The sequence below is a fragment of the Bombyx mori genome, chromosome 12 (genome assembly GCF_030269925.1).
Source record: "Bombyx mori chromosome 12, ASM3026992v2".
In the NCBI taxonomy this organism is placed as follows: Eukaryota; Metazoa; Arthropoda; class Insecta; order Lepidoptera; family Bombycidae; genus Bombyx; species Bombyx mori.
The window spans coordinates 1620510-1641572 of record NC_085118.1 but is presented as its reverse complement, the minus strand read 5'-3'; the positions used below and the strand labels follow the sequence as shown (position 1 = coordinate 1641572).

Sequence of the window (21063 nt, the reverse complement as noted above, 5' to 3'; positions counted from 1 at the left end):
GCGTGATGCTTTGCGTCCGAAATAATCGTTAAGTCGTTTAAATTGTTGGCACCGCGTTCTTTCACTGTAGCTAAACCTATAAAGAAAACTCTAAGCCTAAATTAGGAAAAGACAACACCTCATTTTAAGGGACCACGGTACTTCGTAGCCACCATTTTTATCATCCCACCTCTCGCCATCGGAGCAGAGTTCGTCCATATTATCTGGAACTGCTTGCTGCGTTCATCGACAGTGCGTTTCCAAAGATCTTTTCTGCTACGTACCAGCTCTGGAATGAACTCCCCTCCACGGTGTTTCTCGAGCGCTATGACATATCCTTCTTCAAACGAGGCTTGTGGATTAACGGTAGGCAGCGGCTTGGCTCTGCCCCTGGCATTGCTGATGTCCATGAGTGACGGTAACCACTTACCATCAGATGGGCAGTATGGCATTTTTTTTTTTACATATCTTTTTTTTATTTATTGCTTAGATAGGTTGACGAACTTACAGCCCAACTGGTATTAAGTGGTTACTGGAGCCCATAGACATCTGCAACATAAATGCGCCACCCACCTTGAGATATAAGTTCTAAGGTCTTAAGTATAGTAACTCGATCACGCTATTTAAAATTGCAGATTAATTGGATCATGTTAAACTCAGTGTTTAACAAACATACAAATATACAAATAAACACGATAAACACTATAAATACGACGCTATCGTGACCTTTATTCCGAGAGACAACAAAGGAAAAATTAGGGTTATCGGTTTTGACATTTTTGACGTCAAGAGATGGACACTTCGTCGAGTTGCGAATTGGACTTTTTTTGCGATCGGCAAAATCGGAAAAATCAAATGTTGCTACATAATAATATCGAGGGATGAAAAACTTTAAGCGATATTTTGCTTAATATGCAACATTGTCTTTGTAATTAAAGGTCCGCTTTATTTGGTACTAGCGACCCGCCCTCGCTTCGCTTCGGAAACTGTAATTTATTATTATTTTCTCCACAATTTAATGGATGTTATTATACATATAAACCTTCCTCTTCAATCACTCTGTCTATTAAAAAAAAAACGAATCAAAATCCGTTGCGTAGTTTTAAAGATTAAGCATACATAGGGATATAGGAACAGAGAAAGCGACTTTGTTTTATACTATGTAGTGATTCGCATCAACAGTTCGATGTCTTTAAATGAACTTCAGTTAAGTTTACCGCATTCAAATAGATGAAAAAAAAATTATTTTAATGATATTTTTTCCAAATTGTAAACTTTAAATGGCTCTCCTGAAGGTTGCGAAAACGTCGCCTCTCATATACCGATATAATATTATTGTGCAATTTCTCAATATATTACACAAATATAACAATATTATTGTTACAAATGTTTCGTTAGTGGAAACATAAAAATAAAATTTATAGTTAATAAACTTTAAATAACATTAGCTTCGGATCTCGCTGATGTTATAATGGAAGCTTATTAATGGACCTAGCGCTCGGGAGATTGAGAGTAGGCGGGTTTATTTTTCACTCGACTGACGTCAATTCTTTAGGCCATGAATTTAAATGTTCAATCGATTATCCGGTATTTACCAAAACAAGAAAATCAAATCGAGAATAAATTAAATCGTATTTGTTTGTGCCATCGGAACAGATCTGTCTCTTAGTTTAATGTGACCACGATTAGCGTTTTTTTCCCTACCTATTGGCTGGTAACCTAAGAGGCTATTCCAGCTACGTACAGACGGGTAGGTGAGCTCACGGGCTCAACCTGAGAGAATTTGCTAACACTAACCCTGTTTTGTTTTCCTACCTATGCTGATAGCCTTGAGAGGCTATTTCAGCTTTTCCTTGACGTGTAGGTGAGCTCACGGGCTCAACCCGAGAGAATATGCTAACACTAGCCCTAGCAAGAGCAGTGCTTCGTTGAATCTACCACCGGATCGCAATCGCGCACTTAAGAGATCCGGCGAGAAACACAGTGAACTGTGTCTATGGGTCAGAGTTATCATGAGACTTCGGCATTGAAAAATACCAAACTGCCTTTTAAGGTTTGGGTGAAATATTAAGTGAAATTATAAATTTTAATAATGTTTTTTAGTTTTTTTTTTCTCTAGTACAAACGGAGGCAGACGCTTTGCTTTTTATAATTATCGAAGTCAATTAACGTGATCACGATTAGAATCCGTCTTAACACAATGTCAAGACCGTTCGAACCTGGCGAGGTTCGTCAATATAAAATACTGCTTTACGTTTGCTTAGTATTCGCTCAGTGCGTTTTCGAAGTATTCGTCTGTTGTATTCACTGTGCAAAGATTATTTTTGATCGTTCGTCATTCGGACGCGTAATAAAAAAGACCACACACATTTTTGGCGCGTTTTATTTTTAACATCATTTCGTATTCAAGCTGCATTGAATCACGCGCGAAAGTCTCCGTGACTAAGGTATCCTTCGAGTTAAAATTATAATTACAAAATTGCACTAGCTTTACTAACAAACGCAACATAATAAAAAAAGAGAGAGAGAGTGTGTGTACTTTATTGAAAATCATAATTAACATTGAACATTACGAGTAGTATACGCATTCTTATCCCTAAAAACGATCTCAACAACCACAATAATAACAGTTTTAATCCAAACAAATTCTGCAAAAAGATACAGCATCTACATATGTTGCGATGTTCTATTACCAATAATATTCAGAGTGATCTAGACTAGATCAATTCCTTAAGCACATTATTAAATAATGAAGAAAACTAAATACATACATTTAATATAACTAGAGGTCCCGCAGTAGTCGAAATTCGACTATAATTAATTGGAATTGTAAGTTTGTACACTATTATGATTGTATTTTATACTTCTATAATCACAAATTTCGCCAAGACTACACAATAAAAAATATTAACAAAGACAAACAATATTTAATCTCAATTTGACAACAGACATCAAGAACAAAAGTTTGACAATAAAGAGGACAAATACATGGTATGTAGTGTGTGTAATGTTTTCTTTATTGATTTAATGTATCTTTAATGCTTTATTTTAAAAAATATTAGCATTGTGCACTTCTTCTCTATATTCTCTATAAGTGTGGAAAATTTCATACTCCTCCGTCCGCGCAATTTACGTAAAAAGGGATACAAAGTTTTTGCTTCACGTATTAATATATAGATACATTCTATTATATTACTTAACCGTTATTTCTTTAATAAGGTAATAGTTGAACTGTTGTCCAGCGCATAGTAAGTTTTATACATGACGCATGTCCTTCGATACTCTCCGTAATGCTAACAGTTAATTGGTAGAATTGGCAAATATTGAAATTGACACTTCTAATACCTTTTGTGGCACAGCAGCATTGATGCAAATCACAAGCGAATCGTGAACATTTCACAATGTTAGCAGTTAAAGATAATGAAGCAATATTCCGTGTCTAAGCATTGCTTAGTCTGCGAACTTGGGTGAAATTAGGAGAGTGCGTCCTTGAACAGTTCCGTTGTTGATTGTACTATAGGTATAGTTTGTTTGTTCGGATGTTTCTAGCACTGATATATACGTTCATGCTGTTTCGTGTTGTAATCAATTATTCATTGGGCCGTTAATTATGAAACACATACGTTTTCTTCAGATAACGAAGTGATACTGCATGATTATTATTATTATTGAGATATTTTAAATGTCATCGCATCGCCTAAGCAAATTGACGGACAACTATTTTTTTTTTCCCTACCTCAGCTGATGGCTTTGAGAGGCCATTTCAGCGTAACCCTAACAAGTATGTGAGCCCACGGGGCTCAAGCCTGACGACGTTACTAACACTAACCCTAGCAAGAGAATTCGCAGAATCTACCACCGGATCGGAAACCCACTGAGAAGATCCGGCGAGAAACTCAGTGGGCTGTGTCTATGGGTTAATTCACTCGTCGTTCACCCTTCGTCGCAAGTGACTGTTTCGGTATGGACGGTGACTGGTGCTTGAGGTACCCAAAAGCACCGTTAATGGATCGGGAGGATCCGTAATGACGTGCTAGCGACGGATAGAGGTAGAGAAAGACAGAGAGACGAGCGATTTCATCAAGAAGGCCATGATCCTCAGCTATTAGAAAACAATCCAGGAGCTTAAATTGCTCGCTTGTATATTACAATGTGTGCTTGATACGTATTTATGTAAGACGTAGCAAATGCCTTTAATTGATGTTAGCCATCGTTCTGGTTTAGAAATACGTTTCCAGTACATACTCTATTTTATCATCTCAGGTCATTTCAAAAAGGCGACCCCCTAACATCTGGAAAGATGAAAGAAGTAATATTTCGTACATTAATAATAAGTATATCGACTCGCGCAATTAAGACTTCAAAGGCATTACGGTTGATTCAGAACAGATGGATTGGACGTTTTTAAAATTGATTTTTGCTTTTTAGTCGACTCATAAAGGTAGATATGGCCCGCCTTGGCCCTTGTATTTACTCAGCAGTGAAAAATTTGTACGTTTTATTTTAATCCCAGATTTATATGTACATAATATGACAAGTTTCCGCTTCAGCGCTATTTATGTGCTTGTGCACATAAATATAGAGTAAAAGTTGGAACGCTTTGGAAAGCGTGCAATGTTTGCTTACGTTTGCCACTAGGGGCGCTGTTCAAACTCCATACAATTCTGAGTTAACTTTAACGCTATCGACAACGTTACAAAACTCGCACTAAGCTCACTGATACCTTTACGACGATGTGGGTGAGAATTAAAATTGTACGTTTTTTACCCCGGACATATTGCGGTTCCACCTGTTTGCTACTACATACAAATTGAGACATTCCATCGAGCCTTTTTTGTGGATACACATGCAAATGTTCTCAATGAAAACAAACAAGACATGAAATATCCTCTTTTCAGTGCTGAGCCCTCAACACCCTAACATTTTCCCCTCGACTTTCCAGTCTATATATTCGCCATCCAGATCATCTATCAAACTGTCATCACATTTTTATTAGCAGTTTTTTTTTTCTGCAGATATTTTTGAATGTTTCCATTTTAGTTCATTGCTTTTTAGCATGGCAACATTCATAAATGATAAGAATTAAATAATAACAAATAATATATTATTTTTTTCCTCATTAAAAGCATAATTAAAATAATGTCCTAATAGTTTTTTTGGTGTATACATCCTGATCGTGCCTTATAAAAGGATAATTCGTGTTTGTTGATAGTTAATCTCAACCATTTACTAGAGTTGTGGAATATTCTCGTTATTTTGTCCATGGGCTCTCACTTAACAGCAATTGGTTTGCGTGCTAACACTCAAAAGCAAAATTATTTCCGTCTGCGAAACATTATAGCTATAGAAATATTCGAATTCGCTTTTACTAATAAACCTAGTGGCATTAAAAAAGTTTTTAAAAATGATGTTTATCTCTTATTTGAACGAAAATAAACCAACGAATGTTACACGTGCGCAAAACGTAAACACACTTAGAATTTTCCAGAATACGTGCGAGTTCAAATATAGAATGCACCTTGAGAATTTGCATCCGGATGCAATCCAGAGGGCTTCGGATTGCGTCATAAGTTTTTTTTTTACGATACGCTGACCAAAGCTAAATGGTGAGTTCTCGTAAAAGCGACACTTTATTCTTAATGCACAGCCAATCGTGACTACTGTTCCCAACATCTAAGTTTGCGGTTTACGCATACATATTTTCTTTTCTTCCTATTCGCTAGTAGTCTAAGAGGCTATTTCAACTACGCCCTGATGGGTAGATGAGCTCACGGGTTCAACCTGAAAGAATTTGAGCGGTGCTTAGCAGAATCTACCGGTACGGAATCGCCACCCACTGAGAAGATCCGGCGAGAAACTCAATGGGCAAGCGTGCACATACTTAAGGCTCAACCGCTGTTAAGCTGTGAAGCAATAATACGATTCGGTTCGAAGGGTGGGGCAGCCGTTGTACTATTAAAAGTGAGACTTTCGAACTCGTCTCAAGTAGGGTGACGGTATTTACGTTGTTGATGTCCATTGGCTCCGGGAACCACTTGACACCACGTGGGCCGTGAGTCAACCAAACATACTACTTACTATATATAAAAAAAAATTTGTAGTATTGTTCACTGATGCCTGTTGACTTTAAGATAGATCGCAGGACTCGTCTGCCGATATAAGCTACTTAAAAAAAAAGTTTCTGTCGTATTCATTTCCCAATCATTTTTGCTCAAAACACGCAATGGCTTCGTGAATGAAAACTTTTTGTAACATTGCCGCTCCCACTGCGGCGTTTTGGATCAATAGTGTTGACCGTTCACGCCACTCCTGTCTTCTTCTATAGGTACATGTACCTTTCGCGAGATTAGGACCGCAAAGTCGAAAGCACCTCTCTTTAAACATGCAAAAATCGGCTTTCCCCTCAGTGTATAGGTTCGTTTCTTTATATTCACTGGAACTCATAAAATATGATGTTGACACGTGGTCTGTGCATGCATAGCTTAGCTACTCTCTGCGATGATGTGCCCAGCAAATAATAAATTATTAAACTAATTAAATAATTGATAATTGAATCATGAGCAGAAGCAATTTACTTCTTTGGACCTTATAGTTAACGTGTTATTAACTTATACGTTATTAATCAATAATTAAAGATGTTTACTTGTTGCCCTAATGAAGAAATCATAGTTGGTATTCGTTGAATGTGGATCTTTTGTTTCTCGTAACTTTGACTTGATATCACAACGGCTATATATCCTAATACCTGTAACTGTGTTTGATGTAGATCATCTGAAATAAAAGCTGTATACATTTTAGCAAACAAAATTCTGTCTTGACTGGTCTGCAACTGCTTTGGCTGTGCCCCTGTCATTGCTGATGCAAATGAGCGACGATGATCACTTACCAATCAGTTTCAAATTTCGTACAATAATTTCTCTGGTACGATCAAAAAACAAAATCTTCTCTTTGTCTATTTCCTTTCAATCGTTAAGCAAGTTATGTAAGTAATGACTGTAATGGCATTTAATCAACACATTGTTAATACATGTGTTTCTGCTTCATTGTTTTGTCACGTTTCAATTCGCACACGACTATCGTATTAAATTCATTGGCACAGAGAATATTTTTCCGTTCTAATTTGACAATTCAGTGTTAGGGAATTCTTGAGGTCCGCCATTTTGTTCGGGTCCCATCAATTTGAGTTTTGCGGTAGGTTGACGTATGTAGACACGGCTGATCTTATTTTTGCTAAAACTTTTCACACTTTTTTTTTGTTATTGTTGATTTTGAGCGATTATTGCGGACGTTTCAATTTAGATTTTGTTAATTATTACAGTACGCCACATAGAATAGTCTATTCCATCTCCTAATTCGTGTTGAAATGGCATATAAATATTTATATTTTATGGAAGATGAGGCTGGAAGGCTTCTTACTATCGCTTGCAAGTCAGCCTTTTACTGACGGTGATATCATAATCCGCCACATTTCTAATGCCTGCTCATTATTGCACCACATTTTAAATCCTTTATAATTTAGATCATAACATAAGTGCCAACCAGTTTTGTTTATTGTGTAGACGGGTGAAAAAGTTCACGGTTCAACCGGTGTTAATTGGGTACCGGAGCTCGGAGACATCAGCAACGTAAATGCCGCCACATCATCTTGAGAAATTAGTTCCAAGTTCTATACTACAGCAGAAATACGCCCTACTCCCAGTTTTTGACAGCAAAAATATCACACCCCTTGTCATTTGATTCTGAATTACATTTCATTATATAATTAGGTATACGATTATTATTCTTATAGCCATTTGGAAGAAGGTTGCTTTTAGATCGCAAAAATACATGCGTAGATATCTTTAAAAGTCTTTTACAATTGAATTTGCAAAGACGTGTTGAAAAGTCTTTCAACAAGAACTATCAAATAGTTCTCCTAACGTAATTGTGTTTGAAGAAAACATTCCGTTTTTTCTTCGTCTTTCAAATGTCCCCGCGTTTCCTTTACGCTCCATTTGAGGCGTATCATTTGTGATATTTTGTTTACATAATTAATTAGCTAGTACATTATGCGCACATTAGGTGCACAGACATATAGCATATAGGTTTGTTCATTTGAATGTATCGATTGAAGTTGAATTTTAAATAAAATCGGGTATGCTTCGTTAATTTGTCACCATACAGATTATTTGTCGAGCGATACATATTTTCATTGTATTGAGTGTAGTTTAAAAGCTTCCAATTAGTAGCATTTATGGACAACCGTATGACTACTAAGTATCTTAAAAACAAAACTATAAATACTTATTACTAAGAACGTTGGCTCTCATAACGAAATCAAGTAAGGAAACGCCGAGCTTCGAGAACAGCTTTAAACAATGTCTCAAAGCGGCAAAGGCAAAAAGTAGCTACAGCTTTCACGTTGACTTTTTCACATAGACTATAAATTTGAAAAAGTTTGGTTGTCGACAAATTCAAATTTGAATGCGCCTAATGAAATTTGGCTCCCATCACTCATGGACTTGAACCATATATCCAAATATTCTCTTCTAAGCCTCTTTAAAAAAAGAACAAGTCGTAGTATTGTAGAAACAGAGAAGAATTCTTTCCGTACACTAGTGGCACTTGAAAAATCAAACTCAATACATAAATCGAAAGGAGATGACCATAAACTCCTTATCTCAGATCGCAGCTCATACACCGTATTAATGTAGTGTGTAGTATCCTTAAATTTAAAATTTCCAAAAGACCTAAGTGAGCCAGTTTCATACGGTTAGACTCAAAGATCCCTTTTTTTTTTATTTATTGCTTAACTGGGTGGACAAGCTCACAGCCCACCTGGTGTTAAGTGGTTACTGGAGCCCATAGACATCCACAACGTAAACGCGCCACCCACCTTGAGATATAAGTTCTAAGGTCTCAGTATAGTTACAACGGCTGCCCCACCCTTCAAACCGAAACGCATTACTGCTTCACGGCAGAAATAGGCAGGGCGGTGGTACCCACCCGCGCGGACTCACAAGAGGTCCTACCGCCAGTAACCACATACCATATTTCAGTTCTGCATCGGTTCGCAAAGCGGAAAATCGCTTACGATGATACAATTTCGTTGTATAGTTTTGATGGCGCTCGCGTGACGAAGCAATTTTGATTGGTCGCTTATTTGGAAACATCGTAACATTGATTTCATGATGACATCAATTGAAACATTATTTCCGCCGTCTTTCCCCTCTATTGTTTGCGTGATTCTTTAGAGCAGAATGAGAGATTTTAGAGATGTTTCAGAGAATGTTACCTTTACTGGTGGTAGGAAGTCTTGTGAGTGCACGGGTAGGTACCACCGCCCTGCCTATTTCTGCGGTGAAGCAGTAATGCGTTTCGGTTTGAAGGGCGGGGCAACCGTTGTACTGTTAAAAGTGACTTACAACTCATGTCTCAAGGTGGGTGGCGGCATTTATATTGTAGATGTCTGTGGGCTCCGGTAACCACTTAAGATCAGGTAGGTCGTGTGCTCGTCCAACCATCCAAGCTATAAAAAAAAGTCGCTATCCTCCCCCTTGCGGCGATAATCTTCTGTCTGTTTTCAATGTTTTAATTGTCTTTACCCACGTTGCGGATTTCTAAGACCTCCCAGTAACTGCTACAAGATAGACCTTCAATTTGATAGGTATCTAAGCAAATGATACAAAACATTCGAAACACGTAACTAACGGAGTAAAAGCGCACGTTGATTCGAATATCGTTTCGTGGTAGACCAGTTTATATTGTTTAAATACAACTATATATTAATGCGTGAAGCAAAAAACTTTGTACCCCTTTTTACGAAAATTGCGCGGACGGAGGAGTATGAAATTTCCCATAGGTACTTATAGAGAATATAGAGAAGGGGTGCAGAACGCAAATTTTTTTTCTAATTATGCATAAAAAATATTTCAAATTAGTAAAAAAAACATTACTTAAACCGCCATGTATTTGACACACACACACACATGCATATATAGGTACTCTTTTGTTAATTTTTAAAGGCTGTGATCAAATTGAGAATAGATTTATATTGTTTGTTTTTAATATTATTTGTCTATAGTGTAAGCCCTAGCGAAATCTGTGATTATAGTCTTTGACAATAGAACCATAATAATGTTCAAACTTATAATTTCAATTAATTATAGTCGAATTTCGACTACTGCGGGACCACTAGTTATTATAAAACATCATGTTTTCTTTGATAGGCATGCTTGGAACAAGAAGCCAGGGTAGCTGAACTCCGATCATTGGCGGCGAGAGTCGCTGCAGAAACTGGATCTAGGGCTCTCCAGGCCGACGCTGACGCACTGGCCCGAAGGCTGCAGCTGGTCGCCGGCGCTGTCCAGGTCCTGGCGGATCTGGGCGAAGCCCGGCAGAGCGCACGAGCTAAAGCGCAGCACGCCAAAGAGAAACTATGTGACATGAGACAGGTATGACTGGTATTTTTTATATATTATTCTACCTATCTATACTAATATTATAAATCTGAAGAGTTTGTTTGTTTGAACGCGATAATCTCAGGAACTACTGGTCCGATTTGAAAAAAATATTTCAGTGTTAGATAGCCCATTTATTGAGGAAGGCTATAGGCTATAATATAACATCACGGTAAGACGAATACAAGAGGAGCACCAATAAAGAATGTTTTTAAAATAGGGGTTTAAATAGCTCCTTAACATTCTATAATTCAAAAATATTTTCACTTTCTACGAAAATGAAGTGGGGGGTAAAATTTAGCGTTATGCTAAAGTAACTAATGCACGCAGACGGAGTCGCGGTCAAAAGCTAGTTATATTCTAAACAACATGAGTAAGTGATAAGGTTTGAACTAACTCCATCTCTGTCAATTGTCAGTAAGTATTACCCGTGGAAACACTTAACTTTATTTTGCACCCCTTACATTACATCCACAATAAGATATAAAGCAAAAAATATATTATGTTGTATTCTTAATACATATTGTATAGTTTAGTATTTTTAACTTGTACATACGGTTAAAATGTCCCAACTTCGACTTTGATGTAGAAGTTAAGTAATATTAATTTACAATAATTGCACATTTTCATTTTCATTAGAAAGTTGTATATTTATTACTATAGTATAAAGAAATTAAAAAACCATATCCTGTCATCGGTGACCATTGATGACAAATCGGTAAATACTGTTTGATACAAAATTTCAATTCCACACAACCGGCCATATTTCAAATGAGATAACATTTAGTTGACCTTTAACCAACCGTCACATTTCGCACGTATCGCCCTCGATACCAAGCGGATAGTAATTGTGGGCTAGTGTTTCCTGTTATGAATAATTTATCGACCAGCGTAACGGTAACGCGGCTACCGATTGCCCTCCATATACGTCAAAGGTTTAATGCCCCCCCTTCTGACTGAGCCTTTGCTCGCCCACCTCCTGACCTGGTGAAACTGGAAAGGCCTACGGGCCACCAGTAATCTTTCAATCATAAAAAAAAATAATGACTAATGACCCGAAACTTCTGCAGGACTTGGCTCCGCTGCACGAAGACGGAGAAATCGTTGAAGACAAACTGATAGCGTTACGAGAAAACCTTATCGCGCTGGGTAAGAGTGAAGCGGACATCGCTCCAGCCACGGCGGAACTGCCCGACATCGATAGAGACGTTTCCGAAGAACATTCGATCGTTAGGATCTTGGAACTATGGCAGGCTATGTTCAGAGACACATTCTTGCATTACCACAGGCTATCGACCGCCCTGGTTAGGTCTGGTGATGCGGCCACTGCGCTCAGACTATGGCACGAGTACTTGATCGACTTACAGTCGTTCTTGTCAAGCGGAGTTCCAACAGATTACGAAAACCTAACAGAGCACAAACGTCTGTGCAGGGTTCACAGAAATCTACTCACTTCGCAACGCTCAGTCCTAATAAACGAAAACAGGGATACTAAGAATAAGGACTTGGCCGACAAATTCGACACCCTTACTAATCTCCACAATGAAACCCTAGCGAGAATTGTCGAAAGACACGATGAAGTGTGCGCCCGCATCGGAGCCTGGGACGACTATAGAGAGAATTACACAGAACTATTGAGATGGCTTAAAGAAATGGAACGCGAAAAAGAAAAGCTGCAACTCAGATACGTTCACATGAAGAGGATACACAAGATCTTATCCAAAATACAGAATCTCGCTGACAAAGTGCCCGAAGGCCGCAAACAGTCTGATAAACTTCTAGTCAATCTCAAGAAAGTCTTACAGTTTACTGAGGAAGCTTATGGAGCCTCCGTCAAAATGGAATACGCCGGGAGTGTGAAGAGAGTCGAGAATCTGCAAGCTAGCCTCGACACATGGAGAGACTTCTTAACTCGAATTCTAGGCCTGATCGGTGAATACGAACGCTTGACAAGTGATTTACACAAAATGTACTCAAAGACACAAGACGACATTAGTTCATATACTGACGAGGAGAAATTATCTCGACCGCAACTCAAAAAAATTATTGATAAATATACAGATTTACGGACAAAGATCGAAAAGAGCGAAACGCAGATTGAGGCTTTGAGCGTCATCCAGGAACAGTTGAAAGAATGCCTGAGTCCGCAGGATATGAGAATAGTGAACCAAAGAATATGGCAACTGAGGCAACAACGCGCTGACCTTGAACATCAACTATCTATCATCATTCACAGACTTCAAGAACGACTGGAAATTTACGCCATATTTGATACGCGATTCAAACGATTCACGGAATGGATTACAACTGTCGAAACGCGTTTAGAGACTTCGGGCAGTAGCAGTAGCGACATCACCGCTTTAGATCCCCACGATTTGATCAGAAGGCTAAACGCTGATGTTCAAGCAGAAACTGCTATGAAGGAACGTGAATTTGAATGGCTCTCTGAAACCGGTAGCTCTCTTATAGAGGTAGCAAAGAAAGAGGAAAAGTCATATAGCAAAAACACGTCAAAACAGTTGAAGGACATGGAAGAAAGATGGCGAAAACTCCAGGAAACTGGTAGATCTAGAATTGTGAAAATTACTGAATTACTAGAAACTATAACACAGCTCGAAGAGAGGCTTACAGAAATCAGAATAAAACTACACGTCATAGAGTCGAAATTGACAACGACTGTTATCTTAGAATACCTAACGACAAAGAGCGTGGATGAGAAATTCAAAGAACGAGACGATACACATAAAGAAATTGAAGCCGAAAGTGGAGAGGTGTGTGAAACTTTGAATCTCTGCGATCTTGTGTTCAACGACCCCGATGTTCTCAAAGGTAACTTCGATCTCAGAAACTTAAGAACCGGAGTGGACATCGTCGAAAAGAAATGGAAAAATATTTGCGACACTTCTGAACATCGCAAGAATACGCTGAAAGAAATTCGTAAATCTGCCGAACTATCTTCGTCTGTTCTACCTAAATTCGTCAAGAAACTCGATTCAATCGAGAAGAGAGTTGAGAAAATTGAAACCCGAAAACAACGTGGTGAACATGAAGATGAAACGGTTTCGAAGGCCGTAATTAAAGACTTGGAAGCATTAGAACCCAACCTCAAGCGGATAGAGGACGCATACAGCCGCGTAGCGTCTGCAAGAGGCGTAGAGCTTCGTGGCCAAGGGGCAGACGAAGCTGCCAAGATGCGGTCGGCGATCCGTCGCTGGCAACAGCTCAGGGGCAGGGTAGACGCCGCTGGCGCAGACGTCCACAGACAGTTCGTGGCGGCACACGGAAAAGCAGTCGTCGCGTTGGCCGAAGTCGACGTCAGACTGACCAGAGCTCTGCATCTTGCTCCCACTCCCTTGGACAAAGAGGCCACCTTAAAAGAGCTAGAGGTAAATATACCCACCGTTAATGCTCTTTTTTGTATATGTCTTAATAACTGACCTCTAAGATTTCTTTGTTATTTTTTCAGTTGGTTGAAAAAGAACTGGCTGAATGTCAAGCATTAGTGGATGACGCCGATCGCTTGGCTGCTAAAGTCTCGACAGCGCAAGGCGTTTCTGAAATGGTCGCAGAGTACCGCGCCTTATATGCGGATGTCAGGTTGCGACTGGACCTGGCCAGAGCAGAGGTCGTCGGCGACGTGGACACCGCCGTTCAAGTGAGTACAAACTACAAGTGCAGAGAGAAATTCAATTGTGCTATTTACTTTCAAAGTTATCATCTCCATTAGTAACAGAAAATTGTGCCCAGCTACGTTCTTACTACTCTAGTTTTTTTATTGCCGTAAAAAGACCTATGTAAATGGCGCTGTCTGGCCTAAACGTGAGGTGGAACGTCAATCGGAGTGTCATGGAGTCTCTTCTGCCTTCAAACTGAAAGTAATAGGCCAGATGATAGGAAAGGAGTAATCCAATCAGTAAAAGGCCTATAAAAACAACAATTCCCCAGGTTGACACTTTAAAATGGGAGACGGACGCAGCCCTACAAGTAGACACCCTCACCTCGAAGGAGACGTACCGAGCTGAACTGGCGTCGGCCGTGAGGGACACCTCGGAGGCGCTCGAAGTGCTGGAACTCGCGTTGCAGCAGCAGCTCAAAGACAACGCTGGAAGCGACGAACTGGCCGCGGCCGCAAAAGAAATCGCCAAAGCCGGAGCCAAGCCCGGACAGACCTTAGAGCTGGCCAAGCACCTCTCGGAGCTGCTGCTGACCGAGTGCGACGCGACTGAGGACGAAGCCATGATGAAGGAAGTTGAGTCTCTCTCGTTGCGGTACGAAGACCTGTTGACGCAAGCCAAGAAGAGGGAGCTCCAAATCAACAACCTGAGGTGAGTGTCCCGGGAACAGTGTCGACGCGTGACTCACAAATGCAAAATGGAACTAGCCTAACAGAATGTTCATTACACTTGATGATTCGTGTGTTGCAAGTTTTGGGTTTGTAAGTCACATTGAACGAATTTATAAAGTCTTTCGATGTTGTTCTTTTATTACTTTTTTTTTGTTATACTGTAGCACTTAGCACTGATTGGCATTATGGTGACGGGGCTTGTATAGATTATATCCGGATAAAAAAAACTTCTAAACTTTGGTACTTTTCGTTGCACAAGGTAGACAGATAAAAATTAAAATTATCTTGGGCCAAAACCTTTTATTCTCGGTAAAATTCATAAAAAATTGTCATTTTCGTTCTAATGTCGCAATGAACATCTTATACTTACGTAGTGACTTCTATTTCATGTCTTTAATAAAGAAAATTAACACCTCGTTGGTTAATTGATTCATGAATACAGTACCACGAGTCTAGGTTTGATTCCCCCGGTCGGAGTCAATGTATTTATTAATCAAGTCTGATTATACCCGGTATTCGGCTCGTATGCAAAAATGTACCAAATAAAAGTGATAACATAACGTTTGAAGTCTCTAATATGGTTTAGTAGCATTTATGTGATTGTCTCCTTAGAGAGTTGTAAATACATCTGGATTTGTTGGATCTAACTTTTACATGAAAAATTCACAATGCATTATTCAAATTGAGATTATTTATCACGGCACAGTACACGCGGCGACTTCTGTCAGTTTAAGGGCCTTTTTCACCAGCCGCTAATATCGTCTGAGAAATTAAATAAGCCGGCATTACGGCCATTTGTTAGTGAAACAGGTTCTGAGTGTGTAACAGCTTCCTAACACGGCATGCTCTAAACACAGCGTTTTTCTGGTTCCCATAGGTTGCCCCACTCCGCGTCATACGCGCTCACGTGCGAACAGTGAGTACTTGCTTATCTAATTACAACTAAAATTGTTCCATTGCACAAAATCAAAACAGAATAATTGAAATCAACGCCATCTTTCGAGTATTTTTAAAACTGTTGTAACAGCGTCATCTGCTATTTTGGAGCGCGAACTCTTTTGTTTTTGTGTAACGGAAAATTTATGCATGTTTATATTTTATCTGTTTTATTTATTGCACCTTTGTTTTGTATTAAATACGCACCTATGTATTGATTTATATAGTAGATATATTATGAGCACAGCACCGTAGTGGCACTTTTTAAATGCTTCATAGACAGTAGAGCTCGTGTTTGGTGTATTACTATATTGATTCTAGTGATGGTTTTGATAATTATAATGGAAAAATATATATATATATATAATGAAGATTATTCAGATTTAACAGAGTAGAGTTAGTAGAGCTTAAATAGATGATCTTGTGATATAATCTATGATTCTAATATTAACAACAATGGTATTTCTTTTATATTTTAATAATGAGATCATTCATAAAACTTTGGTTACATAGGTACGCAATACTATCGACATAAGCACATTTAAACCGGAAAACTTATGGACATCAAATAAAAATGCTATTATATCCCCAATTATGGAATACTCTCGATCGGATAGTGCTTTATATGAATTAAATAAATATATATTTACAAAAACTAACAAATTTAGAATTCGAAATAGTTTTCATTTTTTATTCCCGACATCTGCAGCGAGTCTGGTAGGCTGACCTGCCCACTGTGCTCGGAGAGGAACTGGAAACAGCTGGACAATGACCTTTGGCGGCTGGAGCAGTGGCTGCAGTTCGCCGAAGCCACGGAAGCTTCCAGAACCGAGCCGCCCGAACAATACGACTTACTCGAAGACGCTATACAGGTCTGTTGAACCGAATGCCATTCTGCCATATTTTATGCATAAAATAATAGGCACCGAACTGGTAATTCATGACCTTACTGAAGTGATTTGAGAGGAACTAAAATAAATGTGTTTCTGATTCAATGTATACTAATATATAAATCTACAGTAGTTTTTACGGATGTTCCGTTGTAACTACTGAACCATGCATCCGATTGACTTGAAACTTGGTATCCATGTAGAAAATACATGTACTTAATGGATATGCTAATATTTATATGAGGGTTGGACTCCCTACACCAGTTGTGGGGGCGTTAATGATGAGAATCTTTGTGGGGATGAGAAATAATAATGTTAATTTTAAATGCCTAGCGAAGCGGATGAGTACAGCTAGTAACTAATAAAATGGTATTTTATTTGAAGAAAAAATCCGTTCTTAACATTAGAAAGACTCGACAAACACATTATGTTTGTGTATTAAGACGTGAGTCAGGTCGTGGTGGTTAAAAGCATTGATCTCTTTTGCATCAACGCAGCCGTGAAATACAATTGTATTAAAAATTATATCTTGTAGCGAGCGACTTTGCTTGAGTTTATTAGGCTCATATTAATCATATAAAATGCTGCTTTTTAAATCAAATCTGTCTGTTTACAGAGAGATTTGATATGATTTTGTCCAGACGGTGACCTAAAATGGTACCACTCAATTTTTTCTGTTAGCACCGTGGAAGATCTGCTAATGAATTCATTCGCCAAGAATAGAGAATAACCTTATCCTAGTACATAGTATGTTATTGCATATGCCACCATCTTGCTTATATCCACCGCGAAGCAGCCAGCCCAAAGGGTGGCACAGTTGTTATACAAAACTATTGAGACTACAGCCTCATGCCCGTTAAGGTTCCTGTTGCAATGTGGATGGACCACGTATTTGCCCAACTTCATCTCAGCTTGTCCACTGTCCACTGCTGAACATAGGCCTCTCCAATTGATCTCCAGTGCGGCCGGACTAGTCTAGTCGAGTCTAGTCACTAGTCCCACACTGTGTTTGCCAGTACGTGGTCTCCACTAGAGGATCTTTCTGCCCCATCGGCCGTCCGATCCTCGCGCTATTTGCCCATTAACATTAATTTTAAAAAGATGTGTATGTCGGAAGCAGCGGTTAGTTAAACGTGGGTATCGTTACTGCAGGACCACCGCGAGTTCCTGCTGGACCTGGACTCGCACAAGTCGATCGTGGTGTCGTTGAACGTGGTCGGCGGGCACGTGGCGGCGCATGCGCACGACGCTCGTGACGCGGCGCGCGTGCGGGCCCGCCTGGCCGCCGCCAACGCGCGCTGGGACCGCGCATGCGCACTCGCCGCCGACCGACAGAAGCTGCTGCAGCACGCGCTCGTGCACAACAGACAGTTCCACGATATCGGTGCGTATATACACGGCGAGCTGTCACCGCTCCTTACTACTACACCTTCGAATATTTACGCTATATTTTCTTTTTTGACACCAAATATTTAGAAAAACTTTCCCGATTGCTTTTGCATATTAACCTAGCATGAATTAAAATCGTAAAAAATGCGAATTGTTCATATCGTATCGTCTAACGACAAAATAGATCCGTTGTTAATTTTCACGTCTTATGTATCGATAAGTGTTCTCCGCTCGGGTCGCGGGAGGTACTCTGCTTATTTGCTTGTAACTGAATTGTCCACGCAATAGCCTTATATTATATGATCAATACAAAATTATGTTAGGTCCACAAAATATTCTGAACTCGCAAAGAATCGTTTAGCCGCTCGGCTCATTTATGCCACGAAGTCATGTGTTCTGGCTTGAGAGGTAGGATTCCAATAGGAATAAACGCAAGTATTCTACTGTCTCTATTGGCTCGACAAAACCGTGTGACATCCTAACACAAGTTCTCACGCTGAAACCACGCCTTAACAATCGATTTGCCCGTTCAGTGGTCGAGTTAGTGGCGCAGCTGGCAGCGGCAGAACGCGGCGTGCGCGGCAGAGAGCCGCTGCGCTTGTCGCGTCCGGCGGACGAGCTGCAGCGCGACTTCAGACGCTTCAGTGAGCTGCGCGACGAGCTGCAGCGCGCCGAGCCGCGGGTGCACGCGCTGCACGACGCCGCACAGTTGCTGCGGACCGAGGACGCTCCCCCGCACTCGGACGACATCTGCCGCAGGTTCGTAAACTAAACACATTACTAAACTTCTTTTTCTCTAGCTCATCCCACTAGGTGGGGTCGGCACATTACTCAACTTCTATCAAGAAAATTTGCATATTAGGTACCATACTTTGTGTATAATTCTTTTTTCACTATCACTTATTTCCTCATAAGGCGTAAATTGAATGTACTTAGATAGATACAGTGAGAGACCACCTTTAGTTGTTTCTTTTTATTTCTCAAAAACGTATATTTCGTCCCGAAACTCCAAGGAGAAAATTGTCATGTTTAAAACTACTTTTACCTGGTTTAAAATGCTTTATTACAAAATGAAAATTGTTTGAATTACATCGCAGACTCGCGAAAAATTGAAGAAAATAATAGAATATTGTCTCTCAAATAACCCAGAAAGATTCTTTACGAACGCGACATGACTAATATCACAGTTATTGCTGTTATTATACGCTTAGTTAAATCGTAATAGTTATTATACTTAGTTAAGTCGTAATAAATGTCCCATACGATGTCTACTCCTAAATACTACACCCAGAATCACTAATAACAAGATTCTCTCTCCACGACAGGCTAGCGGAACTCCGGCTGCGCCTGCAGTCCCTGCGCAAGTTGTCCGGTGTGTACGCGCTGAAGCTCGGCGCGGCACTGGCCCGGCGGCCCGCGCGCCCCGCCCCCGCCCCCGCCTCCGCCGCGCTCGCCGCCGCCGCCCTCGCCGCCGCGCCACAGGTAACTACACTACGCACCACTAAAATGGGCTTCCCTTTTAACGTACAGTTCAACCCATATACCATAACAGTACCATGTTTTAATAACAAATAGAGCGTAAATAAACCACTGAGTTCCTCGCCGGATCTTCTCAGTGGGTTGCGTTTCCGATCCGGTGGTAGATTCTGGGAAGCACTGCTCTTGCTAGGGCCAGTGTTAGCAACACTCCCGGTTTGAGCCCCGTGAGCTCACTTACTCGCTTGATAAAATCGTAACTACCTTAATTTTATATAATTAAATTTAGGCGGATAACATACAAAAGAATCGGTGTAATATATCGAATTATTTACTAAAAATATAATTTCTAAAATTTGAAATACCGAGTATCAGTAACGATTTAAAAAACAGTACACCTTTATCTTGAGTTTTTCGTCTAGAAACAAAACTTCAAAAGTACAGAGACATACAAGTTTTGATAGAACTAGTATTCCTCCACCGCTTTGCCACAAAGCACTGTTGATCGGCAAAGACTTAACACAAAAAGCAAGCTTTTTGGTCACTGGCAAGCATTCATTTTCAAGATGGCAACAAATCTAATCTTTTGAAATTTTATATCGTTTTTTTTTACTAAACAAAAAAGACGCCATATTGAAAAGTATGATTGACAGAAACAAAATACATTTTGAAAGTAAAAAAAACTTAGATTTGAAGAATTTTTAACAAAAATACGATGTTGATTAACATTAGATTGTGTAGTGATATTATATACGTTGAAAGTATTGATTTGCAAGTTTCTATATTATTTAAATAGGCAAAGGTAAAACGGCTAAGTACCAATTTCTCTTGTGTTTGACAACTAATTTTCCTTTTTCTGGTTTGTTTAATGCCTGTTCAAGAGCTCTAATGTTGGCAATACTACGATTTTACAATGGAGCCAATAAAAATATAATTTGTTTTTTAATATTTTTATTTATATTAAAAATTGAAATCGGTTTATCTAAGTCAGTACGATGTACTTTATCAGGCATGACAATACTTGGCAACCCGTCAACTGTCAACCCGCGTATGATCGTGTATTCTCTTGATTGCCTTAGAAACTGGCTTAATTGCCTTCATGCGAAACATGAAAGAACCCTTGCAGATCAGTACAATAGTAACACATGTACCGTAGTCGCTTCGCACCGTATTTTGATGTATTTTTATCCTCGTCCCGTAGCTAATGGAAGAGGAAGACGAGGAACTATCCACCATGACCCTGCCTCCGTTCGACGAGAATGAGTAAGTATTAGTTATGAGTGAATATAACGCGAATTTTGCTTCAACGAATCACTATAAAAACTAGCGAGCCAGAGCTCATAATATAGAGTTGATGTTTTTAATTTTTTGTACTAGATAAACCTGGGCGATAAACAAATATCATAATGTAAAATGATTTAAATGCGTAATAAACGCATTGAATACGATCTAGTTTAAATTAATATTATTTCTTTATCTTATACTAATTAATTTATTTCATGACGAAAAATTCTGTTTTAATTAACTTCTCTTGTTTTCTTTTCTGTTGAAACACCTTCATCGAATCTAATAGTTATCGTTCTTTCTTTGTGAGTCTTAATTTTATTCC

General features: G+C 39.3%; 1 protein-coding gene across 10 annotated transcripts in view; it reads left to right on the top strand.

Annotated features, from left to right (window-relative positions):
- The window catches only part of LOC101737919 (muscle-specific protein 300 kDa), a 214393-nt gene that overhangs the window by 191884 nt on the left and 1446 nt on the right, over positions 1 to 21063 (top strand). For 9 of the 10 annotated variants that reach the window (XM_062671339.1, XM_062671338.1, XM_062671344.1 and 6 more), the window contains 10 exons: positions 10188 to 10412; positions 11489 to 13804; positions 13885 to 14073; positions 14364 to 14743; positions 15641 to 15679; positions 16409 to 16571; positions 17742 to 17973; positions 18512 to 18737; positions 19304 to 19460; positions 20656 to 20717. In XM_062671339.1, coding sequence (XP_062527323.1) covers positions 10188 to 10412; positions 11489 to 13804; positions 13885 to 14073; positions 14364 to 14743; positions 15641 to 15679; positions 16409 to 16571; positions 17742 to 17973; positions 18512 to 18737; positions 19304 to 19460; positions 20656 to 20717 — 3989 coding nt within the window. The remainder of the gene's footprint in view (positions 1 to 10187; positions 10413 to 11488; positions 13805 to 13884; positions 14074 to 14363; positions 14744 to 15640; positions 15680 to 16408; positions 16572 to 17741; positions 17974 to 18511; positions 18738 to 19303; positions 19461 to 20655; positions 20718 to 21063) is intronic. The other variant, XM_062671340.1, reaches the window with a different exon arrangement.